This window comes from Carcharodon carcharias, chromosome 5 (genome assembly GCF_017639515.1).
Source record: "Carcharodon carcharias isolate sCarCar2 chromosome 5, sCarCar2.pri, whole genome shotgun sequence".
NCBI classification, from domain to species: Eukaryota; Metazoa; Chordata; class Chondrichthyes; order Lamniformes; family Lamnidae; genus Carcharodon; species Carcharodon carcharias.
In genome coordinates, this window is record NC_054471.1 from 73,914,609 (window position 1) to 73,941,465 (window position 26,857).

A 26,857-nucleotide genomic window follows, 5' to 3' on the forward strand; every position below is an offset into this window, starting at 1 on the left:
AATAATTTTCAATACCTCTCTGGACACAGGAGAGGTGCCAGAGGACAGCCAATGTGGTACCATTATTCAAGAAGGGAGGAAGGGATAAACTAGGGAACTACAGGCCAGTCCGTATAATCCCAGTGGTGGGGAAACTATTGGAAGCAATTCTGAGAGACAGAATTAGTCTACTCTTGGGATTAATCAAGGACAGTCAGCATGGTTTTGTTATGGGGAGGTCATGTCTGACCAATTTGATTGAATCTTTCGAAGAGGTGACCAGGTGTGTAGATGAGGGCAATGTATTTGACGTAGTCTACTTGGACTTCAGCAAGGCTTTTGATAAGGTCCCACATGGGAGACTGATAATGAAGGTAAGAGCCCATGGGATCCAAGGCAATTTGACAAATTGGATCCAGAATTGGCTGAGTGGGAGGAAGCAGAGGGTAATGGTCGAGGGGTGTTTTTGTGACTGGATGCCTGTGTCCAGTGGGGCCCCACAGGGATCGGTGTTGGGTCCCTTGCTGTTTGTGGTATGTATAAATGATTTAGACTTGAATGTAGGAGGGTTGATCAATAAGTTTGTGGATGACACGAAAATTGGTGGAATGGTAAATAGTGAGGAGGATAGCCTTAGATTACAGGAGGATATAGACGGGCTGGTCAGTTGGGCTGATCAGTGGCAAATAGAATTCAATCCAGATAAGTGTGAGGTGATGCACTTGGGCAGGACAAACAAGGCACGGGAATACACTATGAATGGTAGGACCCTAGGAAGTATCGAGGATCAGAGGGACCTTGGTGTACATGTCCACCAGTCCCTTAAGGTAGCGGAAAAGGTCGATAAGGCGATTAAGAAGGCGTATGGGATACTTGCCTTTATTAGCCGAGGCATAGAATATAAGAGCAGGGAGGTTATGCTGGAACTATATAAAACGCTGGTTAGGCCACAGCTAGAGTATTGCGTGCAGTTCTGGAATCCACATTATAGGAAGGATGTGATTGCACTAGAGAGAGTGCAGAGGAGATGTACCAAGATGTTGGCTGGGCTGGAGAGTTTTAGTTGTGAGGAGAGATTGGATAGACTGGGGTTATTTTCCCTGAGCAGAGGAGATTGAGGGGGGACATGATTGAGGTGTATAAAATTATGATGGGCATAGATAGGGTTGAGAGGAAGGAACATTTCCCCTTGGTGGAGGGATCAGTAGCCAGGGGGCATAGATTTAAGGTAAGCGGCAGGAGGTTTAGAGGGGACGTGAGGAAGAATTTTTTCACCCAGAGGGTAGTGGGAATCTGGAACTCACTGCCTGAAAGGGTGGTAGAGGTAGATACCCTCATAACATTTAATAAATATTTAGATGTGCACTTGTGATGCCATGCCATGCAAGGCTACAGGCCTAGTGCTGGAAAATGGAATTAGAATAGTTAGGTACTCGTTTGGCTGGCGCAGACTCAGTGGGCGAAAGGGCCTTTTTCTGTGCTGTAGACCTCTATGACTGTGACTATGACTACGAAGTCTCTGTAGTGGGACTAGAACCCAGAATCTCTGAACTCTTGAGGCAAGTGTGCTACCAACTGAGCCACAGCTGACAATGCAGGAGGTGTAATTGCTTTCAAGCTGGTAAATGCAAAGTTTGGTCATTTACTTTTAGATTATTTTCTTATTCTTTTACCTGGACTGTTTATGCTTTTGTGATTGCAGTACCATGACGATGGAAGAACTCTTAAAGTCTCTTCAGAAAAAATGTTGCACAGAGTGTGAAGAGGCTCATCGGCAGCTAGTGTGTGCTCTTAATGGATTGGCTGGCATTCATATTATCAGAGGTAAACATATTTGTTACTAGTGGGTTTTTTGCATCTAAATATACTAAGTAAATATGAATCTACTAATTTTAGGGAAAGGGGATAAAGGCAATAGGACTAAAGGTGGAAAAATTGTTATCAAAACATTACATTAGCCAAAATGGACTGATTGGGTTGAATGATCAGTCTCTGTGTTATACTGGTATATATTTCCATATAGCATTAATTCAATATGAACATGCCAGCTTAATTCATATATATGGGCTGAAGTGCTCCACTCTGTGGTCAACAGTCTGTCCGTTCACTTTAATAGATGGAAAATCACAAGCTGCTAAATGCAGGAATGAATTACTCCAGCCTCTATCTGAATGTGAACCTGTCTGAACCCAAATATACTGTTACACCATCTGAGATTAGCTAATACTGTCTGAGTTTGGATATGCGTGCATTTATAGTATACTAAAGTGTTAACTGAATCTGAAATGTACTAATGATATCTTGAATGCACTCACTGAATCTGGAATGCAGTTTTTTTTTTTAGCTTTTAAGGGCATATGATGGGGTTTGAAGAGAAATTAAGACGGCCGCTGGAAGCATTCCAATACTTCTCTTATAATGATTTGATTGATTGATTGTTTTGTGGTGACTGCTTGTTGTTGATCTTTAGCTTTTCTGACCATCTTCATGCTGTTTGAGTCAATTACGATCTTTCCATTAATAGTGATTTGGTGATATTCCATTTTTTTTATCAATAGTACGTTTGAGACAACAGATTTTCTAGCCAACTGGCAGTCTTAGCCATAGACCTGTCGCAGTGCCTTAATGTTTAATTATATAGATGAAAAGGCTTTGTATCAAAGGCTTTGTTTCAAATTGAACAAGTACATTTATGATACTAAAGAAAGAACTTGCATTTATATAGCACCTTTCATAATCTTAGGATGTCTCAAAGCCCTTTGCAGCCAATGAAGCACTCCTGAACTGTAGTCACTGTTGTAATAAGGAAACGTGGCAGCCAATTTTTGCACAGCAAGCTCCCTCAAACAACATTGTGATAATAACCAAATCATTTTTCAAGATGTTGATCGAGGGATAAATACTGGCACCTCCGACAGTGCAACACTACTCATTACAGTGTCAGCCTACGTTTGGTGCTTGTATCTTTGTGTGGTTTCAATTCCCACTCCAATAATTATATATTACAGGTGAGTTCATAACAGCAGTTGAATATTACAGAGAGGTCCTGCGTTCATCCGAGGAACACAAAGGTAAACTTCAAACAGACTCTTTACAGGTGAGTGGACCAATCTGGATTTCAATTTGCATTGCAGAATGATATAAATCCCATATTGATGTATCTAGTTGCGGGTTTTCAACGGCCCCACTCTCCATTTACCAATCAATTGAAATGTTGTTCTTTCCAGCGACTCCATGCTACCCACAACCTTATTGAGCTCTTGGAGGCAAAGCACACAGGGATCCCACCAACTCTCCGAGATCACAAGCTTCGGGAAGAAGTATGTATCCACTTTCCTTTGGGGCCAGTGCATGCTAACTGTACAGAGTCATTCTCATCTACTACTTGGCTTTTAAGACTTGTCATTTAATAGTTGACTCTGGAGTGGTGGCGGTCCTGTGCGCCCTAGCATTGCATTCCTTAGACTCTTGATTTTATTGTTTTGTTTGTTGTTTACATTTCATACTCATTGCTTTTGTTCCGTATGTCTGGAAGTTTGGGAAGGGCTATTCATTGTCCTGTTGCCTCATTGATAGATAAATCCCAAATCAGAAAACCAAGATATATCCAAAATATGTTGCACTGAAAGAAGCAACTTGCATATATATAGTGCCTTTTACATCCCAAAGAGTTTAGCAACCAGTGGATTACTTTGGAAGTGTGGTCAGTGTTATTTACTGTGCAGAAATTGGCTACATAAGATAAATGGCTTTTGATGGTAGAGGAAGGTATGTTCGCTAGAGGAGTTTGTTGCTTGTCCTCAAGTGCCTTAGTTGAGCATCTCATTCAAGGAGTGGCTTCTCTGACATGGCAGCCCTCCCAGTATTGCATTGGAATGTCAGTCTACCTTTTGTGCTTGTGAACTTAAGCTCCATGTTTGGCATGGCTAACAAATGTAAAATCTTTAGAAGAAGGCTTAAGTCATACAATTTTCAAAATTGCTGATGGGATAAGCAAATGGACTAGTTGCAGACAAATTTTAGTGAATGGGCCTATTTGTAGCTTATATACAGCGTTGTGCACATGGAGTCAGGAAATTAGGCTTGTTTGTACTGAGGGGATCCTGTTGAAAGAAATAAGTCAGGAGGGAGACCAGAGCAGAGTCATTGATTGCTCTCTAAATGTGCATAAGTCAAGTGAAGGTTATGGAAAGCAAATAGGACTTTATTTTGTACATAGCATTATGCTTTCTAGGTTATATGATTATGTCACTCTGTGGTATGTCCACGTTTGAAGTACTTTGATCCCTGCAGCTGCTGATCTAATTGAATGATGGAACAAACTCAGGACTGAATGACCTACTTCTATTCCCAATGTTCCTGGATTTTGTCGGTGGATTCTTTAAATAAACTTGTGCATACAGCATGAATCATATAGAATGTTCCATCATCTATGGATAGAGCGATTGTTCTGTACAGAGTATGCACTAATTGGAAGCACAATAAAATGACCCTGTCATGTCACAATCTCCTTCGCATTTACAACAAAGCCCTCTGCTCACTTTAGGCTGTACCTTCCTGCCCCTATTGAATGCATTTCCAATACTAATTAAATGGAGACAGAAAGCTCTGACCTGAATTTTTTAATGATCTGTAACAACCATTTCCTTCCAAAAACTAAGCGATGCAAATTGTAAAAATTCAGATTTCACAATTTGTCATTTAGAAATGTTAAAAAAAAATGAGAAAGAAAACCAGTCCAATACTGCTGGTTCTCTTTAACCTGAGGCTTGATGTTACGATACAGGGTACACAGCAGAGAGTGAGACATTGCAGGATACACAGCAGAGACTGGGACATTGCAAGGTGCAGAGCACAGACTGGGACATTGCAGGATACACAGCCTGGACAGGGGCATTGCATGGTGCACAGCACAGACTGGGATGTTGCAGGATACACAGCATTGACTGGGATATTGCAGGGTACACAGCACGGACGGGGACATTGCCGGGTACAAAGTGGAGACTAAGATGTTGCAGGATACACAGCAGAGACTGGGATGCTGCAGGGTGCACAGCAGAGACTGGGACGCTGCAGGGTACACAGAAGAGACTGGGACGCTGCAGGGTACACAGAAGAGACTGGGACGCTGCAGGGTACACAGCAGAGACTGGGACGCTGCAGGGTACACAGCAGAGACTGGGACGCTGCAGGGTACACAGCAGAGACTGGGACACTGCAGGGTACACAGCAGAGACTGGGACACTGCAGGGTACACAGCATAGACTGGGACGCTGCAGGGTACACAGCATAGACTGGGACGTTGCAGGGTACACAGTAGAGACTGGGACAGTGCGGGTTACACAGCATGGACTGGGATGTTGCAGGGTGCACAGCAGAGGATGGAACATTGCAGGGTACACAGCACGGACTGGAGCATTGCAGGGTACACAGCAAAGGCTGGGACATTGCAGAGTGTACAGCATGTACTGGGATGTTGCAGGTTACCCAGCACCGACTGAGACGTTGCAGGGTACACAGTAGAGACTGGGACAGTGCGGGTTACACAGCATGGACTGAGATGTTGCAGGGTACACAGCAGAGGGTGGAACATTGCAGGGTACACAGCATGGACTGGAGCATTGCAGGGTATACAGCAGAGGCTGGGACATTGCAGAGTATACAGCATGTACTGGGATGTTGCAGGTTACACAGCACCGACTGAGACGTTGCCGGGTACACAGCAGAGGCTGGGACATTGCAGAGTATACAGCACGGACTGGGACGTTGCAGGGTACACGGCACGGACTGGGACATTGCAGGGCACCCAGCACAGACTGGGACATTGCAGGGCACACAGCACAGACTGGGACATTGCAAGGTACACAGCAGAGATTGGGATGTTGTAGGGCACATAGCATGGACTGGGACATTGCAGGGCACACATAGAGATGATAGTTTTATTGTTTGGAAGTTCAGGCTGTTGCATGTACCCATGTTACAAAACTGACTACATGGTTTTCACCACATTTGCTTTGAATTCCTGTGGAAATGCGTGGTGACAATGTGCTGAAACTATCCTGTGCCTGGTAATCTACACTTGTTAGTGTTAGAGTTGTTAGTGGTAAAACATGCAGGATTGTTTCAATAGTCAAGTTTTTGTCCTGTGTCAAAGTCGGAAGATGAGTGTTTCTCCCAACAGGGTGGTTGTTTGCTTAGCTCATGCACCAGGCAGAATTTTCTCTTCAAAGCCTTTAGTATAGTTATAAATAGCATTACATTATTGCAGTGTTGTTAGTTCTCTCTCAAGCGAGTTAAAGACAAGTGCTCATTTTAAAATAAGAAAAACAGTAACTTCAATTTACTGACCAGTTTTACTGATTACTGTTCGTTGCCTCTTGTACTGAGGGCTGGTTGATTTGTGCTTCCTGGGAAGGTTGTGTGCACTGATTTGGAAGCAGTTACATTGTGACCAACATGGATACCAAATGGAAAATTTTAGTTCAGGCACCGTTCTCATCTGGTCTTCAAGTTTCCCAATTCAATGCCTCACAGCTTGGTTTGGTACACTAACTCCTGTGTAAGTGTGGCAAGCAGCTTCAGGGCACCACCAACACTACCCCTATAATCCACATTACAAGAAGATGAAGTCCCAAAATCAGAGCTGCCAACTTTTGGCAATACTTTGGGTATGTGATTTTTCAGCCACTCACTGTGAGATGTACCTTTTTCTTAATTCTTTCATGGGATATGGGCTTTGCTGGTTAGGCCAGCATTTATTACCCATCCCTAACTGTCCTCGAGAAGGTGGTGGTGAACAGCCTTCTTGAACAACTGCAGTCCATGTGGTGTAGGTACACTCAGAGTGCCGTTTGGAAAGGAGTTCTAGGATACATAGATATTATTTGCCGCTTTTTGGTCTATGACTGAATGTTGTCCAGGTCTTGCTGGACATGGACAGGGCATTCTCAGTATCAGGAGTCGTGAATAGTACTGAACATTGTGCAGTCATCAGATAACATTCCCATCTCTGAAAGTATGACAGGGGGAAGGTCATTGAAGCAGCTGAAGATGGTTGAGCCTAGGACACTACCCTGAGAAAGTTCTGCAGTGATGTCCTGGAACTGAGATGATTGGCCTCCAACAACCACATGTTAGGCATGAATCCAGTCAGTGGAGAGCTCTCCCCTGATTCCCATTTTCCCATTGACTTCAATTTACCCAGGGCTCCCTGATGCCACACTCAGTCAAAGGCTATCTTGATGTCAAAGTCACCTGCGCTGCTGAGCCTTGAGTATTGAAGTGGTTCACAGGAGGGACCACGTTGTCAAACATTCCTGATGATAACTTTCAGTTCATTACCCATCAAATTATGGTTTGGAACACGTGACCAGATACTGGTACTGATAAGCACCACTGTAGGTTTGCTAAGTTCTGTTATATGAGTTTTATATATATATATATGATCTGTAAAATTTCTTTTCTTGCCTCATCATACACAGGCTGAACATCTTAGACAGCACTACTTGAGCAAATCAGATTCCGAAGTTTCTGTAGCATGTCAAGCTTTGCCGCCAGTTCAGCAGAACATCCGTGAACTACAACGCAAGGTAAACAGTCCTGTACCAGAGCACCAGGTGCACGGCCCTGTACTGCAGTGCCAGGTGCACAGCCCTGTATTGCAGTGCCTGGTGCACGGCCCTGCGCCGAATCGCCAGGTGCACGGCCCTGCGCCGGAGCATCAGGTGCACGGCCCTGCGCCGGAGCGCCAGGTGCAGGGCCCTGCGCCGGAGCGCCTGGTGCAGGGCCCTGCGCCGGAGCGCCTGGTGCAGGGCCCTGCGCCGGAGCGCCAGGTGCAGGGCCCTGCGCCGGAGCGCCAGGTGCAGGGCCCTGCGCCGGAGCGCCAGGTGCAGGGCCCTGCGCCGGAGCGCCAGGTGCAGGGCCCTGCGCCGGAGCGCCAGGTGCAGGGCCCTGCGCCGGAGCGCCAGGTGCAGGGCCCTGCGCCGGAGCGCCAGGTGCAGGGCCCTGCGCCGGAGCGCCAGGTGCAGGGCCCTGCGCCGGAGCGCCAGGTGCAGGGCCCTGCGCCGGAGCGCCAGGTGCAGGGCCCTGCGCCGGAGCGCCAGGTGCAGGGCCCTGCGCCGGAGCGCCAGGTGCAGGGCCCTGCGCCGGAGCGCCAGGTGCACGGCCCTGCGCCGGAGCGCCAGGTGCACGGCCCTGCGCCGGAGCGCCAGGTGCACAGCCCTGTACCGCAGTGCCAGTGAAAGAGTTGTATACAGCAATGCTTATCTGTTAAGGCCAAATACTGCAAAGGAGACCAGAGTTGGGAGCGCTGCAGCAAACACCCAATTCAGCATGAAAATAGGAAGGCACAATAGTCCGGCAGAAGTAAATTTTTTAATTGCAAAGTACTATAGGAGCCATGGGTCCATTGAAAAGTGGGTATGGGCCTTAACCGGGTAGAGATATACAGTAAAGTCCCACAGTCCTCACGTTCCTGCAATACCTCGCAAATGGCAAAATTACGAATGATAATCAAGCTTTACAATGGGAGTCAATTAGCAAGATTTCAGCAATGTGAGGGCAGCATTGGTTTGTGCAGTTACTCTATAGCAAATTGTGTTATCTTTGTATGACAGATGAGGGGGGAGCCTCTGAGCTCAATGTTGTAACAAAATAATCCAACTACAAACTCATCTGCTCTTTTCACATCCAAGACATGTATTGAAAATTTTAATAAGCAACAATCCTCATTTAAGAAAAACATGCATCACTTCAAATCTGGCAGGCAAATCTGAACATTACAGAATTGAACAGAGCTGTTATTGCAGCTCTGGACCGAGAGATTCGGACATTCTCAGGTTAATCTCTCCATTCAGGCTGCACTTCAGCTGCAACCATTCCAGGCACTGCTCCTCACCTCTGTCAGAAAGGTGCTTAAAAAGAGGGAATTAAAAGTCCACGGCTAATGGAAGGAGTCTGTTTCCAGAGACTTTGACACCATCTCCCGGTAAAAAGGTGTTGAGATCTCTGCCCTGTCATGGCTGCCATTTCCTTGGGGAAAGAGGAGAGAGGAGAAAGAAAACACAGATAAACAAACAATTGCTGACGTGATGGGTGATGTGGCATACAAAGGCTTTAGCAGGGCTAAGCAAATACGCAAACAAGGAAGTTGCTAAAGGCGCAACTTTACTGTACTGAGGTACAGATGCTATTGCATGGGACTGTAGCAGTGACTATTTATCCCTAGAGGAGAGTGTCCCATGGTTCCTGGAGGGCCTGCAATTTAAAAAAAAAAATACTTCTGCAGGGCTGATAGTGCTGTTTTGGGTATCTCCTGCAGTACTCCCAAATCTGACCTCCTTGCAGTAAAGGGATTGCTCTTGGTGGTACTGCTGGAGAGCAGATGGCCGAAATCTACAATTATCCATCAGCAGGCTAAAGTAGTCACTGAACTGCTCAGCAGTGCTAATGCTAAGAATCTATAATATTTAATATAAAGTTACTTTCCAAAAAAGAATTGGGTATTGAAATCAACTCCCCACAGTTTTCTCACTGCCCTAAGGTTTGCTACTTTCTTCTGTGACTTGGTGCTCACTTCTGGTTTTGAAAGTTGGTAGCTGACCATTACCTTGACATACTGGAATGTCTTTCTCTTCTCATTTGTGTCCTGTCAGCAGATTCACTTTGGAGCTCCTTGGTGGCTTGGTATCGTTGAATGTATACTTCAGGCAGACCTGGGTGAAGAGCTGGTGACAAGGGTGCAGAATGAAATCTCATCCAACTACAAACATCAACCTAACAAACTCTCCATGGCTGAAAAGTAAGTAAATTTGTATACTGTCCAATAAATGATTGTTGCACTCTTTCTTTCATGCTGGCGAATTCTAATACCTGAAAGCCTTAATGTGTTAAGCTAATAGTGTTTCACAAGTAAACTCAGCATTTTCCACTGTCTGGCAGAGATTCTTTGGAGGACCGTGATTAGAGGTGACTGGAATCAACCCTGCTCAACGTTTGCTGCAAACTAAGATAAGGGAGAAAAGGTTTAAAGATGGATTCCAAGATTAGCACCTTGTTTAGTTAGCATTTGTTCCCCAAAGACCTTAATTATAAATGCGTCCCATGAAAAAATACATTTTTTTAAAAAGCGCATGTATAGAGTCGGTGGCATGTGTGAAGAGCACCGCACCAGAGTGCGGGAGGAGGTGGCTGAGTCAGAGACTTCCATGCACAGTCCCCCTTGGGAGGGAGGATCATCATGATGATGTCCAGTAGGCATTGAGCTAGGGCCTCAGGAGTCTCCCTTTGGGCAGAATACTTGGATCAACAACAGCAGATATGTGGACATCTGCCAGGGTTCCCAGAGGCAATGTGAGCTCAAGCACTTCGAGTGGAGAAGTCCATCCGGTGATAAGTTCGACCTCGTCTCAGGGACTCGATTGCATGAATGGCCAATCTCATAGAGAGACACGTGCAGCATCACACAGAGTGCATGCAAGAGCAGTGTGATGCCCAGCAAAGGTCCAAGACTCATTCAGTAGCCTGGAATAGGTGTTTGTAGAATGAGCGCTGTTGTCCAAGGAGTACGCGAGAAACTGTACACCCATTACTGGATGTTTGCACTTCTGGTACAACAGTGGCTGGAAGGGGTGACTGCTACTCCCCAGCAGCCAGCCCTGTCTAACCTGCCTGGCAGCCAATCTAGGGTACTGGAGGTGGGTGATGAGGTTGAGGATTCCAAGAAAATCTCGGCATTCTCATCTTCTACTGCTTACCAGTCCCTCTGTTAGAGTCCTTGTCTGTGGTACATGTCCCAGAGACAAGGCTGTCCTTGCATAGATGCAGAGCCTGCAGTCTCAGGTGGGTCCCCATCTCCTTTGATTGGGGAGTCAGTGAGGAGGGATCATTAATTTAAAATTTTCACGAAGAGAGAGGAGAGAGGTAAGGAGAATTTTTTTTTATGCAGTAAGTTGTTAGAGCATGGAGTGATATGCCATAGGGAGTGGGGTCCATAAAAGACCCTAAAATGTCCTGAGCAACTGCATTAAAATTTCACTTAGTCACTGGAACTTTCCTCACCAGTACGTTGAACCTTGCTGAGCTGATGCACTGAAACTTTGCTAATACGGCACTCCAAAACTTTGTGGGTATTCATGACGTCAAGTCAGCAATAAAACTTCACAAATTATTGCACTGAAACTCCACTAATAATTACATAACTGATATATTGAAACTTATCTACTAGATGCACTGAAACTTCATTAACTGTCGTGCAATCTTGCCAACGGCTACGCTTAAAATTCATTAAATAAACCTAACTAACTGCTGCACAATAGGTGTTTGCTTTGATTAAACTCTTGATGCAATGAGCCATTCACCAACTAAAAGGCATGATGACAAATGTTGTCTCTAAGTTGTGTTGATCACCAACCTTGTGTACTCAGGTTCCGGGATTGCAGAGGCCTACAGTTTTTGCTGACTGTGCAAATTGAAGAGTTGAAGAAATCCCAAAAGACGGTGCAGGACTCGGTCAAGAATCTGGAGGCCCCTCCATCACAAGAAGAAATTCGGCTTGCCACAGTGTGTCATCTTCGTCCTGTCCGATTTCCCCTGAACAAGTGAGTGTATTGGGCAGTACCATGATTGGTTTCCTGTCAACTGGCACTGCAAAACTAGTTCTTTTCTCTTATAAGTTTCTATTGTGCGATAGCTGCTTGTGAATGCCTTCTATATTTCTACATCTTTGTAACGTGAGATGTTTTGGGAAAAATTGGTTTTACAATGCTTCGATTGAAGAAAGGCTTACATTTATATAGTGCCTTTCACAACCCCAGGATGTCCCAAAACACATCACAGCCAATGAAGTACTTTTTGAAATGTAGTCACTGTTTAATGTAGGAAACTTGGCAGCCAATCTTTGCACATCAATTCCCACAAACAGCAATGTGATAATGGCCAGATAATCAGCTTTAATTACATTGTCGGGGGATGAGTATTGACCAGGACAGGCAAAATCTTCCCTGCTGTTTTTCGAAATAGTGTCATGGGATCTTGTATCCACCTGAGAGGATGGGCCTTGGTTAAGCATCTTAACTGAAAGGTGGAACCTCCAATAGTGCAGCACTCCTTCAGTACGGCACTGGAGTGTCAGCCTGAACTTTGTGCTCAAGTCTCTTGGAGTTGGACTAGAACCCTCAGCCTTCTGCCTCGGGATCAGCAGTCTATCCACTTAAGCGATGACTGACAAAGATAAGAACAATTGTTAAATGAGGTTTGGAAGTACCGATACAAAAGCAAAATACAGTGGATGCTGGAAATCTGATACTGGAAATACTCAGCAGACCTGCCAGTGTCTGTGGATTGAGAAACAGTGTTAACATTTCAGGTCGATAACTATCATGTCATGAAATGTTAACTCTTTTTCTCAGCAGGTCTGCTGAGTATTTCCAGCATTTTCTGTTTTTACTTTGGAATTGCCAATATTGGTTTGCAACATTCAAACCCCCATCAAAACAGCTATTGGGAAAAATGTCATTGCCAGCAGTTTCTGTAGATCCATGTGATTAAACTAGCTTGCATGCCCTAAGGAGACCACATGATTCAACATACATTAAGAAAAACGGTGTTGCGACGTTAGAAGTGGGAAGTGTGTGGTCAAGACAGCAACAACAGTAGTCATTCCTCCACTCTTTTATTATTTTTGTTATGTTTTCTCTTCCTTTGGGATGTTCTCTGTGTTAAAGGTGCTTTATAAATGTAAGATATTAGTGTTTCTATTTTTTGATGTCATTCCAACTGTATGGACTATCTCACCTGACTTCTAACCAAAGAATTTGATCAAGTACACAAATGGGTTGTTGTCTCAGGGACATGAGAGGACGAATCTCCCAGGTACACGGTTGGGCCATTCCTCAGATACCTGAAAGGATCCTTGTCCCAGATAATTGAATGGAATAATTGAATAACTCAACATCAGAAAAGACCACTACATAGATTGGCCATTTCTCAGACACACGAATTGGCCATTAGTCAGACACATCAATTAACTATTTCTGAAGTTCGTGAATGGTCTTCAGTAATTGAATGAACTAACTGAATAATCCAACACCATTCAAGCATCTGAATGGCTTTTGCTGAAGATGCACAATTGGTCAGTTGTCTCCATATAATTTTGCTTTTCTTAGATGCGTGAATATTTTCTGTTTTAGTTGTTCATGTGGTACAACAGGTGTTCAGAAGGAGACATTTCTCCCCCACATCGAATACTAATCAAGCCCCTTATTTTCCTTTGTTTTGCAGTTGTCAATTCTGTAAGGCAGACGAATTATTTACAGAATATGAATCTAAGCTGTTCTCACATAGGTAAGTGCATAAACTGGAAGGAATAATATTCTGTGCATTTTCTCCACTTTCAGGGTACAATACAGCAAGATCTGTTCTCAGATACAGTATGCCAAACCCTGCTCCTGGCACAGAACAATAGGTTAAAGCAGATTGTTTGTGATCTTGAGCTCAGCACCTGACCCTATTTTCTCTCTCTGACCAAGACTGTTTACTTTCACCCCCACAATCTCACTTGGATCCACCTCTATCTCAGCTGTTCAAGCCTTTTTCCAGATTAGATTTTTCCAATGCTCTCCTGGCCAGCCTCCCACCTTCCACCCAACAAATTTTTGCTACCCATATCCTAACTCTCACTAAGTCCTGTTTGTTAATTATGAATTTATCATTGTTGATTTCCCTTTGTTATTGAAAATGGCCTTTTCTTGCACGAACATGCCTGTGGAGTCCAATTGCAGACCAGCATGGCTTTCCACAGTGTGGGCAAGGATGGATTGTCTGACTTTGTTTGGACTGCCTAGTCTATTAAGCTTGCCTTTTATCCTTTGCTGCCTGTATTCTTTGCTATTCGAAGGAAGCAACACCATGACTTGCGATCACTCCCCCGGTAGTCCTTACATGTTCATTTTTCTCCCAGTTCTTGGTGGACATGCAACATTTCCTGTGGTTTGCCTTCCAAGAGTCCTTGAATCTTACTCTCAGCCTACCTCACAGGCAGTGTCCAAGTTTAAGTTGTGAATACGTCTCCACCTTAGGGATTTTATTCGTCAGTCATACGTACTACATGTTCATCTGAGCTGGCCTCTGATGACGAATGCTTCAATTCAAAGCATTTCTGCTTTTTGAAGGACCTCAGTGTTGGGCACTTTGTCCTCCCCTTTAATGCCCATGATATTCCAAATCAATCTCATGGAACCTGTCCAAGTGCTTAATATGCCTGGAGTTGGGTAGTCCATGTTTCACAGGCATATAAGAGGGTAGGTATTACCACAGCTTTATACACAGCATGTCCTGTTGTAAGTTTGATACCTTGTTTCCTCCACAGTCTCTTCTAAATGGGCAAACATTGAAATATAAAGTACATATTCTCTCCCTGTAGGGTTTATGTTTATCTCACTGTGAATTGACACTCCCTCTCTGTATATTAATTGGGTGTGAATTGTATTCAGGTGGTGAGCATTTATTGGGGACACCCTTGTTCCTATTGGAAAAGACTGAAAGAGGGATTGAGAGTTGGAATTGCACAATATCTCACGTTTGTTTCTGTAAATAAAAGCTTCTAAGTGTTTAGAGATGAGGCTCCAGTATTCTGTCCTTCACTGCCTGATTATCAGAGTTCCAACATTACTCCTCCATCTCCCCTGTGCTCACTGGTGTACAATAGCTCCTGGTCCAATATTGCCTCGATTTTAAAAATCTCATCCTCACGTTCAAATCCCTTCAGAGTCACGCTCCTCTCTCCTCTCTATCTCTGTCACTTCCTGTAACCCGACAACTCTCAGATCTTTGCGTCCCTGCAACTCTGGCCTCTCCTGTGCCCCACATGCTTCATTCCACTTTTGATGGCCATGCCTGAGCGCGAAGCTACAGAATTCCCTCTCCAAACTTTTCCACTTCTAATTCTCCCTTCTCCTTTTGGATACTGCTTAAAATCTACATCTTTGACCAAGATTTTGGCCATTTATCTGGACTAATATCTCTTTATGTGGCTCAATGTCAAATATTGTTTGAGTATGCTTCTGTGAAGCACCTTGAGAAGATGTACTACTTTAGAGGTTCTGTATAAATGTATTGTTTGGCGTGTGTCCGTGCTGTGATCGGGCAGATGGCAGCAATGCCTCAGACATGTTATGGTGCATTGTGCTGCTCATGAGGAACTCCTGTTACCTGTTTTACCCCAAGCCAGGGCTCAAACCCACACTTGTCATTTGACAAATGACCATCTGGTGACTAGCCCCTTAAGGTCAACACAATCTCGTGGGATTCAGATGCCTCCAAATTATATGTCTGGTAATGAAAGTTTTGAACCAAATCTGCACCCTGAGGCCGATCTGGTAAACCAATACCGGAGCAGGACAGACCCAGGAGTTGATCAAAGAACAAGTTGAAATGAGAGAGCCATCGGAAGCAGGGTTTGTTTCCACTTGACTCCAGATAACCCTGAATGCAAAGCCCAAATAAATAGGGGAGCATTGTCTGTGCATGCAGTGAGGAAATTATCAGTGTACTGCAGCGGTAAGCTCTATGGTTTTAGTTGGCTGAACTGCAGCTGTGTCCTTGTGCACTTGGCATTCCTGAGGCTTGGCTTTGCAACTCTGTGCCCAAGTTCTCTGGACTTATGTTAGCAGTCTATGTCCCTTTGGGACTGGGGTGGACTTCATAGTGAGATTAACAGAAACCCTACAAGGAGAGCATGTACATTTCATCGTGAAATGAACAGAACTGCTACAGGGAGAGAATGTGTACTTTATATTGGGGAAAACTAAAAATCTGCCTTTGTCCAGTGTTAAGGGGCAGAGAGCAATCTTCGAAGAGATGATTGAAGAGGATGAGGGCCTGGTTGATGAACGCCTGCCAACCACTAGTCGTGGACTGTGGGCTGCAAGTGAGACTGAACGTGCTTTAAAAGCCATCTTAGCCTTTGGGAAAGCACACCGTATGGATACCTTGCTAATAGAAGAAGGGAACATCTTCATGGAACTGTTTGAGTCTTGGAAAAAAGAATACAAGGTACATGAGAAATTCCCAGACATAATAGAATTGATCTGCCATATTTTGGAAAATATTTATTTGATTGAAATCACAAATTAAATTACATTTTCTCTGGATCTTGTTAAGACAGTTAGATATAAATACACTGAAACCTGTACCTGCAAAAGACAGACACTTATTGACAGTCCCAAATATCTCAACAATAAATAGACACAAACTGCTTCTGGAAATCATGAACACTGCAAATTGCAGACTGTGGACGGCCTTCAATGCATCAAGTTAATTTTCAACTGAAAACATCAGATATTCCTACTCATATGCATGGTGACAGCGGCCAAAAAATTATAGTATGAGTGGAATGGGGATATCTTCATCCATCTAAAGTGACAGAAGAACTGCTCTATCTCTGGGATTGAATGCTTGCATGGTTCTCTCCCTAGAATAGAGGGTTTCTTTGTTGTTATGGATGCTGGGTAAGAAGATCTCCATTCCACAAAAGCAAATTACCTCAGAGTGATCGGTGCTGAGGGTAGTGGTTTACAGATTAGTTACACAGCGATCATTGCATTAAATTTCTCACTGCAGGACATCCCCTAACTCCTCCGTACCCTCTGTCTGTGACTTCACTCTGCAGAGCTGTGACTGTATGGAATGCAGCCAGGATGGGCTGGAGAGTCACCACGATTGGGGAGGGGAGATGCAGGGTGCAGTCTTAGCATTCCATGACGGGTTGGGGGTGTTCTCAGAAATCAGGGGCAGGAAGAGGTAGAGAGTGGGGAATGGAATTCCAGGGAGCAAGGGAGAAAGGGAAGAGAAGGGGACCAGGGAGGAGGAAGTAGGGGGTAAGTATGGGGAGAAGTGGAAGTGGGCACCATCATTCTCTGCAGAGTCAAGAGCAACAGCAACAACATGGAGTGGGAGGAGCAGCTGGTAAAGTAGAAGAACCAAAGGTGAGGGGAGGAAGATGGTTCTCAAACTGACAACTAATACATGGGATCCTTCATCCCAATTTCCCTTTGCGGTAAATAATAATATTTAAATTGAAAGGAAAGGGGATCAATGTCTGGAAAGGAGGAATATAAAAGGATTTGGTGGATACAGAAGAGAGTGCCAGCTTATGGCTCCTCTTATGATGTAAAGTCTCAGTTTCCCCTCTCCGCCTGCTCACGTGTGGCTTTCTGATTCTTGGAACTTCAGTGTAGGCTACCAATGTAGCAGATCCCAGAATCAGGACCTCTCTCGCTTAATGAAAAAGCACCTCAGGATGGTGATGAACCGGGAAACCAACAAAGAGAAAGTAGAACTGAAATCACATCCTGCTGGCAGGGCTGCAGAATTAGACGTAATCCTAGGTGAGGACGATAGAAAGAAGGAACACTGCAGCATATACAGTAATCCTGGGACATTTAACTCATCCAATTTATTTTACATGCAATGACCCCTTTGAAAAATAAGGAAACCTGCAAATAAAGGACACCTGATGTAAGTCCCTCAGGTTATTCTGTATCTAAATAATCTAATCAGTAGTTAATTTGATGCAGGGTTTGTTGAAAGAAATTCACAGTATCTTCAAGGAAACTGTTTATTTTTCTGGCAAATGTGATCATGTAATTTTTTAAAATATAATTATTGAGGTTAAGGTTGTAAAATAGCATTAGTGTTCAAGTGATTAAAAAGCAGTATCATAGTTAAGATTTTCTTTCCTATATTTAGAAAGAAAGAACTTGCATTTTGTTAATGCCTTTTACAGGTGCTTTAGAGCCAATGAAGTACCTTTGAAGTGTGGTCATTAGTTGTAGTATGGGAAACACAGCAGTCAATCTGCACACAGCAAGGTCCCACAAACTGCAATGTGTTAGTGACCAGATAATATGTTTCTTCATGATGTTGATTTTGACTTGAACCTACAACCTTCTGATTCGGAGGCGAGTGTGCTACCAAATGAACAAGGGCTGAAGTGTGATAGACAGATGCTAAACACAAGACTTTTAAAATCTATGGAAATACCTTCATTTAGCACTTATCTGTCACACTTTAGTGTTGCAATTGCAAGGTGTAGGTCACATTATCAATCACACATGTTGATCCACTCTAGTATCACATATTCAATGCCACAGTTAAAGGAATAGGTAAGAAAGTAACCAATGAATGAGTAATAAGCAGCTACCAATAAATAACTAATGAGGAATCCAATCAATAAATGATTTTTGAAAATACTTCATTGGCTGTAAAGTGCTGTGGGATGTCCTAAGTTTTTAAGAGGCGCTATAGAAATGCAAGCTTTGCATCTCTATAGTTCTTTTTACTAACCAATCTGTTCCCTTGCAGTTGTTTACAGTTCCCTTGACAATTAACTGTGTGAACTCCTTTATTATGCAGCCTCCACCAAGTTCAAAACAGTTACTATAATCTTTAAAAGTGGGATGACAAGATAAACAAAGCCATATTTAAAAAAACGTGGCATAGAGTACAAAAGTAGAATGATACAAATCATTGGTTAGGACCCAATTGTTCTAATTTGTGAGTCTTATTTAAGACAGATGCCAAGGCCACGGCGAGGGTGCAGAGGAGATTTACTAAAGTAACACTGGGATGAGAGAATTTCATTACGTGGAGAGACTAAAGAATTTGGGGGTTATTTTACTGGAGCAAATTGTTACGATCCCCAGTGATAACTTTAAACAAAATATTTGAATTCTCAGTGACCAACTTGAAATTTTGTTGTGTAATTCCTTTACGTTTTAAATTTTTACTGTAACAAGCCAACATTGACTAACTGTTACGTGGTAAGCAACTAATACTAAAACTACAGAAAAGGTACTCTTACTAATGTTTTAACACGACTGATAACCCCACACTGCATACATATACAATATAGCATGTTCTGTTCTCCATGTGATTACATTCTTTATAGGCAATAGACCACAGCCACTTCCAGTTTCCAATGGGCTCATGTCTCCCCATTTTGCCAAGTTGTAACATCGAGTGACCCCCGAAAGGCACTTTCCGCAGTTTTCAGAGAATTTCCAAACCAACTACCAGCCGTAAGATCCACTCCGGCAATTTATCTTCCTGGCTTCACCAGGGAAAATCTTCCATTCTTTAGATTGCAACATCTCTTCAACCAGAGACCATCCCCCCTCTCACATTCTGCCTGATAGCTCTCAAAGAACTCGCAGCCTTCTTCTCTCTGCTGACCACAGTAGCTGCAACCATTTGGCTCCCTATGAGACCTCTCTCTTTGTCTTTCTCTTTTCTGTCCAAAAGCTTGGAGACTAAATGTCAGAACACAGTTAGCCCAGCTGCTCTTGCCTTTGTTTTCAGGTGTGAACATTTAGCACCTTGCTCCCAGTCTCACAACCTGGACCCCCTGTCCCCAATAGTGACCAAGCAACCCAGGCTTGTTGTCAGGTAGAATTAGAAGCAGATCACATGACCCTCTTCATTCAACCATGTTACTTTAAATTAAAGAGACAGCTCCAAAACATAATCATCTCATAAAACCTTACATTCATAGCAAATGTAAAGTTAGGAGATCTAATAGAGGTGTTCAAAATTATAAAGGGCTTTAATAACATAAATAGAGAAAAACAATTTCCACTGGTTGTGAGTCAGTAACTGGAGGGTATGATTGTTGCCAAAAGATAAAGTGAAGAGACTTTTTAAAATAACTAATGGTGTTAGGATATGGAATGCTCTACCAGAAGTTATAGCAGAAGCAGAATCCTTAATGGGGACATGGCTGTAACTATTTAGATTTTTTTTTAAAAGAGTATGGAGGAGGATAAGAGAAGACTAGAAAAATTTACTTGCATTGATGTGAAAGAGCTTGTAGGTGCATGTTGGGCTGAATGGCTTCTTCTGTGCTGTGAAATTTTGTTTCTCTTGTACTGGGGAGGGAGAGAGAAAGAGTGTGTGAGCAAGTGTGTGTACACGCATGTTAAATAAAATATGTGTAAACATTTAGAGAGAGGTAATCTCAGGAATTGATGTATTTAACTGAAAACAGACAAACCCATCTTTAAACATTCTGCCTCAGCACCTGTTCTTCTATTGTGTCTGTAGTTGCTTCATGAATATTGGATGGCACTGCGTAATCGTGTTTCTGCTATTGATGAGTTAGCCATGGCAACTGAGCGCTTTCAAGTGCGCCTTCCAGATGAGCCCAAACCAAGTCTTCCTGTTCTTCACATCATTGAGTCACATGAGGTACGAAGCTGGGAAGCCGTGCTTAGATCCGCAGATTCAAACCATGCTAGGGACTGATTGTGAAAAAGGAAGAAAAAACTTGAATTTGTATAAGTACATAATAAGCTAGATAAGTATATGAAGGAGAAAGGAATAGAAGGATCTGTTGGTTAGTTGAGAAGGAGTGGGAGGACGCTCATGGGAGCATGAACACTGGTATGGACTAGTTGGTCTGAATGGCCAGTTTCTACACTGTAAATTCTTTGTAACACGTATGTGTATTTTTTAGGTCCCAAAGTGCTTCACAAGCAATCAGTGATTCTTTGGTTGGCAGAAGGAAGTGAAGCAATTCTGCTGGTTGTGCGATTTGCTTAAGTGCAAATAGATTGCTGTCCTGTACAGGCTACAAGGGCAAAATGGAACCCTTTCTTCAAAAATTGATGCTTTTTTTTCTGTCAGCATGGAAGAATTAGTCCTGCCCACTTGTTGAAAATCATGACTTTTTAAAACCTATACTCTTTGTATAATACTGAAACTTTCTCAGTGCCTCCATTATAATGATTCAGTGCTTTCCCTTGAGTTTTCTCTTCACTTTGGGATAAGTACCATCTTTGCCTGGTGATTTATTTGCTTTGAACCCGTTTAGCCTGTTTGGAATTTCCAGCCATTTATAGGGGTGGAATTCTAGAGTTGAGGGTCCAGCCGCTGAAGGTGCTGATGGTGCGAAGGAAATCAGATGCACATGAGGCCACAATTGGAGAGCTCTTCGTGGGTTGTAGGGCTGGAAGAGGGTCCAGAGATAGGGCAGGATGAAGCCATGGAGGGATTTATAGACCGTTTCCTTTATTTGTTGCACCCAATACCTTCAGGTGCAGGAGGAAGACTTTCTAGGCCTTTGCCATATAGAAGCAATGGTGCAGCAGCAATAAATGTATATAATGCATTACATATGCAGTAAATGTATATTTTATCTTTGTCCGTCAGCAATATTGCAAGGTATTGCCTGGTTTTACACAGGGTGAACATTTCAGACTCTAAAAGCCGGATGAAAGACCACTGTTGCATGTTTTACAGGTGGAACAAAATCGAATGAAGCTCTTAAATGACAAAGCTGTAGCCACGTCACAATTACAGAAGAAGCTCGGTCAAGTCCTCTACCTCACAAATCTAGAGAGGGTGAGAACAATTATTTGAATGTTTAGGACATAATCTAAAGTACACCGGTACAAAGGAAACAGCAGGCCAGAATATCCAAACATTGTTTCAGCTCCATCATGATCACCTTCCAAATCCTGTGAGTCAGGGTTATTGTCATACAGGGAGCAAATGCCCAGACCAGTAGCAGTGATACAAAGGTGCCCATCCTATGCAGTAGTCAGTAATTTGTCTAGTAGATCCTTGCTGCCTCTGGTAGCTCCCCACAGGTTGTATTAGCTGAAGACCTTGCTGCATCAACCTTTCTCTGTTAGCTGCTGTGTGATTTTGGCCTATTAATGGAGTGGAAAGAAGGACCATTAAGGAGTTTCAACAGCAGTTGATCCATCTGGAATCAGTGATCCATCTGACATTATTGTTATTGGGAATCTTTATTTATTGTGGTCCAGGATGGCACCTACCCTCTGTGAGCATTGGTACCACTAGGCCTATCAGAGCTGTATTTGTCAGGATACCCTTAGTTCATTGGCTATTCAAGATTATTGGCAAAAAAAGCCAAAGATGAGATTTTTTGCTCTACACTCTGTTGCACTCTGGAATGCACTGAATAAAGGAACGTTGGAAGCAAATTCAGTAGTAACTTTCAAAAGAAAATTGAATATACAGGCCTGGATTTTCACCACGATGGAGTACCTGTCTGTGCTGGTGAAAATGGCGGATGAGCCCAGAAATTGGAAGTCCCACTGCCGAACGTGGCACTCCCTATTTTTGCGGGGGTGGGAATGGAGTCGGGCTGCAAGTGCGGCTTACAGAGAAAGCTGGCCATTTAAATCATCAGCTGCCTCCACACAAATCTGATTTTTGTGGGCCTAGAAACCTGAAATGTGTAGATTAGACCAGGTAAGAGCAGGCCTGAACTTTGTGGATTCATATGGATAGCCAGGCTACCCCTTTGGAGAGGTAAGGTACCTCTTTCAATCTGGTCCCAGGACACTTTTGGAGCATGTACGGTGCCCTTTGGAATTGTTAAAAGCAGGTATAGATGTGCATAAACTCATTAGAACTGTCAACAAACCTGTCAAAATCAACTGTCAGAAGTACCTTCAAAGGGACCCATCTAAGCTGTCAGAACTGTGAAGAGAACCTGTCAGACTGATCAGGTTCGCGGAAACAGGAAATGTCCCAACTCTGCATTCCTGAACTGGAGCGAAAGTCCGGGCCATGCTTAAAAAGGAAAAATTTTCAGAACTATAGGGAAGGTGTAGGAGAGTGGGACTAATTGGATAGCTCTTTCAAGGAATGCTGGGCGAATACAGTTGATCCAAACTTAAATTTTCAGAAAACCTGAGAGACTGGCACTCGTGGAGAGACGGATAAGTAATTAGAGATAAAGTGACAACGGACAAGGGAACCACTAGGAGTCAGTATTGGGATGGATTGCAGGTCTAATTTCCATGCAGCATATTAAAGGACACTGAATCAGATTCTTTATAACTCTTGGTTTTTTTCTGTACAGTTTTGTGCAGTTACATTTTTGGTGGTTTAGTGCTGTGAAATCATTGTGAGTTTACAGTACAAAAGGAGGCCATTCACCCACTGTGTCTGTGCCAGCTCTTTGCTAGAGTGGAACCCAGGGCAGTGGAATTATCTGATGGATTACTAATAATCCAGGATGAATTAAATAATCAAATTGGATTAGTGCTAACCTAGGATGTATGATATAATCTGAGGGATTAGTGCTAATCCAAGATTGGGTACATAAAACTTTGGGTTAATATTAACCCAAAATGGAATAGATAATCTGATAGGTTCGTAATAACGAAAGGAGTGAAGTAATCTGATAGGTAAGCACTAACCCAAGGTGAAGTAATCTGATGGGTTATTACTAACCTGGATAACAATGATAGCAACAACTGCTATTTGCATTTACATAGGAGGAAGGAAATGATTATAAAGTCCAATATGATAACTATCCTACATTTTATTTCAGTCTCAGGATTCATCTACAGGCAGCGTCAATCCAGATCCCTGTCCAATCTGTGCACGGCAATTAGGACAGCAGGTAAGAAATTAGTAGCAGGTATGTGAGGCTGCAGTATGTGAATTCATTCAACACATTCACAGATAGTTTTTGTATAAAGCCTTTTTCACACATTTTGAACAAGGTTTAGAACAGAATCAGCAGCCAGATAATTAAAAAATAATTAAATATGAAAACATCACTTCTGTAATGTTGAAATATTTTCATAATTTTAATCAAATTTTTGAAATTTTTTTTATTCATTCATGGGATGTGGGTGTCGCTGGCTAGGCCAGCATTATTGTCCATTCCTAATTGCCCTTGAGAAGGTGGTGCTGAGCTGCCTTCTTGAATTGCTGCAGTCCATGTGGTGTAGGTACACTCACAGCGCTGTTAGGGAGCAAGTTCCAGGATTTTGAAGCCGCAACAGTGAAACAGAGAGGCGGTGACGTAGAGATATTATCACTGGACTGGTAATCCAGAGACCCAGGGTAATGCTCTGGGAACCCAGGTTCTAATCCCACCATGGCAGATGGTGGGAATTTGAATTCAATAACAATCTTCAGTTAAAAGTCTAATGATGACCATGAAACCATTGTCGATTGTTATAAAAACCCATCTGGTTCACTAATGTCCTTCAGGGACAGAAATGTGCCCCTCACCTGACCTGGTCAGGTCTGGTGACTACAGAGCTACAGTAATGTGGTTGACTCTTAAATGCCCTCTGAAATGGCATTGATGGATCCTCCAGAAGTCCCAGCATCAGAGATGCCAGTCTTCAGCCAATTAGATTCACTCCACGTGAAGAAGTGGCTGAAGGCTCTGGATACTTCTAAGGCTATGGGCCCTGACAATATTCAGGCTTGTGCTCCGGAATTTGACACGCCTCTAGCTAAGGTGTTCCAGTACAGCTACAACACTGGTATCTACCCAGCAATGTGGAAAATTGCCCAAGTATGTCCTGTACACAAAAGCAGGACAAATCCAACCCAGCCAATTACCGTCCCATCAGTCTACTCTTGATCATCAGTAGAATGATGGTAGGGGTCTTCAACAGTGCTATCAAGTGGCGCTTGCTTAGAAATCTGACCAGCCAGGTCAAAGCAGCCTGCTTGATTGGCACCCATTCCACAAATGTTCACTCCCTCCACCACCAACAGTAGCAGCAGTGTATACTAGCTACAAGATGCACTGCAGGAACTCACCAAGGCTCCTTAGGAACACCTTCCAAACCCTGGACCATAACTATCTAGAAGGACAAGGGCAGTAGATATATGGGAACACCACCACCTGGAATCTCCCCTCCAAGCCACTCACCATCCTAACTTGGAAATATATCGCTGTTCCTTCACTGTCACTGGGTCAAATCCTGGAACTTCCATCCTAACAGCACTGTGGGTGTACCTACACCACATGGACTGCAGCGGTTCAAGAAGGCAGCTCACCACCACCTTCTCAAGGGCAATTAGGGATGGGCAATAAATGCTGGTTTAGCCAGTGACGCCCACACCCCATAAATAAATGAAAAACAATTCGAAGTCAGGACAGCAAGTGGCTTGGAGGGGAACTTCCAGGTGGTGGTGTTCCCATGTGTCTGCTGTTCTTGTTCTTCTAGATGGTACTGGTCATGGGTTTGGAAGGTGCTGTCTAAGGAGGTTTGGTGAGTTCCTGCAGTGCATCTTGTAGATGGTACACACTGCTGCCACTGTGTGTCAGTGGTGGAGGGAATGAATGCTTGTGGATGGGTTGCAAATCAAGCAGGCTGATTTGTCCTGGATGGTGTCAAGTTTCTTGAGTGTTGCTGGAGCTGAACTCATCCAGGCAAGTGGAAAGTATTCCATCACACTCCTGACTTGTACCTTATAGATGGTGGACAGGCTTTGGGGAAGCATGAGGCGAGTTGCTCACTGCAGGATTCCTAGCCTCTGACCTGCTCTGGTAGCCACAATACTTATATGGCTTGTCCAGTTCAATTTCTTGTCAGTGGTCCCCACCAGGATGTTGGTAGTGGGGGATTCAGTGATGGTAATGGAATTGAATGTCAAGGGGCAATGGTTATATTCCTCCTTGTTGGAGGTGGCATTGCTTGGCATTTGTGTAGGGTGAATGTTACTTGCCACTTGTCAGACCAAGTCTGGATATTATCCAGGTCTTCCTGCATTTGGACATGGACTGCTTCAGAATCTGAGGAGTCGCAAATGGTGCTGAACATTGTGCTATCATCAGTGAACATCCTCATTTCTGACCTTATGATGGAAGGAAGGTCATTGATGAAGCAGCTGAAGATGGTTGGGCCAAGGACCAAGGAAATCCTGCACTCATGTTTTGGAACTGAGATGATTGACCTTCAACAACCACAGCCATCTTCCTTTGTGCTAGTTATGACTTCAACCAGTGGACGGTCTTCCGGCAATTCCCATTGACTCTAGTTTTGCTAGGGCTCCTTGATGCCATACTCGGTTAAATGCTGCCTTGATGTCAAGGGCAGTCACTCTCACCTCGCCTCTGGAGTTCAGCTCTTTTGTTCATGTTTGAATCATGCTGTAATGAGGTCAGGAGCTGAGTAGCCCTGGCGGAACCCAAGCTGAGTGTCAGTGAACAGGTTATTGGAAAGCAAGTGCTGCTAGATAGCACTGTTGATGACCCCTTACACCACTTTACTGAAGATCGAGAGTAGACTGATGGGGCGGTAATTGGCTGGTTTGGATTTATTCTGCTTTTTGTGTACAGGACATACCTGGGCAATTTTCCACATTGCTGGGTAGATCCCAGTGTTGTAACTGTATTGGAACAGTTTGGTTAGGGGTGCAGCAAGTTCTGGAGCACAAGTCTTCAGTACTACTGCTGGAAAATTGTCAGGGCCCATAGCCTTTGCAATATCTAATTACTTCAGCCGTTTCTTGATATCACATGGAGTGAATGAATTGGCTGAAGTCTGGCATCTGTAATTCTGGGGATCTCCGGAAGAGGCTGAGATGGATCATCCACTCGGCATTCCTGGCTGAAGATTGTTGTAAGTGCTTTAGTCTTATCTTTTGCACTGATGTGCTGGACTCTCCCAACATTGAGGATGGGGATATTTGTGGAGCCTCCTCCTCCAATGAGCAGCTTAATTGCCCACCAACGTTCATGACTGGATGTGGCAGGACTGCAGAGCCTAGATCTGACCTGTTGGTTGTAGAATTACTTAGCATTGTCTTTCACTTGCTGATAATGCTGTTTGGCACGCACGTAGTCCTGTGCTGTAGCTTCACCAGGTTAATACCGCATTTTTAGGTATGCCTGGTGCTGTTCCTGGCATGTCCTCCTGCAGTCTTCATTGAACCAAGGTTGATCCCCTGACTTGGTGGTAATGGTAGAGTGGGGCATATGTCGGGCCATGAGGTTACAGATTGTGGTTGAGTCAAACTCTGCTGCTGCTGATGGCCGACAATGCCTCATGATTGCCCAGTCTTGAGTTGCTAGAACTATTTTCGAATTCTA

At 43.7% G+C, this 26,857-nt stretch overlaps 1 protein-coding gene across 5 annotated transcripts in view; it reads left to right on the forward strand.

Annotated features, from left to right (window-relative positions):
* The window catches only part of shprh (SNF2 histone linker PHD RING helicase), a 102,448-nt gene that overhangs the window by 61,799 nt on the left and 13,792 nt on the right, over positions 1–26,857 (forward strand). For 3 of the 5 annotated variants that reach the window (XM_041187661.1, XM_041187660.1, XM_041187663.1), the window contains 11 exons: positions 1,682–1,803; positions 2,988–3,076; positions 3,207–3,299; positions 7,461–7,568; positions 9,633–9,778; positions 11,403–11,576; positions 13,258–13,320; positions 15,804–16,029; positions 20,077–20,220; positions 21,274–21,375; positions 23,345–23,416. In XM_041187661.1, the coding sequence (XP_041043595.1) occupies positions 1,682–1,803; positions 2,988–3,076; positions 3,207–3,299; positions 7,461–7,568; positions 9,633–9,778; positions 11,403–11,576; positions 13,258–13,320; positions 15,804–16,029; positions 20,077–20,220; positions 21,274–21,375; positions 23,345–23,416 (1,339 nt within the window). The remainder of the gene's footprint in view (positions 1–1,681; positions 1,804–2,987; positions 3,077–3,206; positions 3,300–7,460; positions 7,569–9,632; positions 9,779–11,402; positions 11,577–13,257; positions 13,321–15,803; positions 16,030–20,076; positions 20,221–21,273; positions 21,376–23,344; positions 23,417–26,857) is intronic. The other 2 variants (XM_041187662.1, XM_041187664.1) reach the window with 1 other exon arrangement.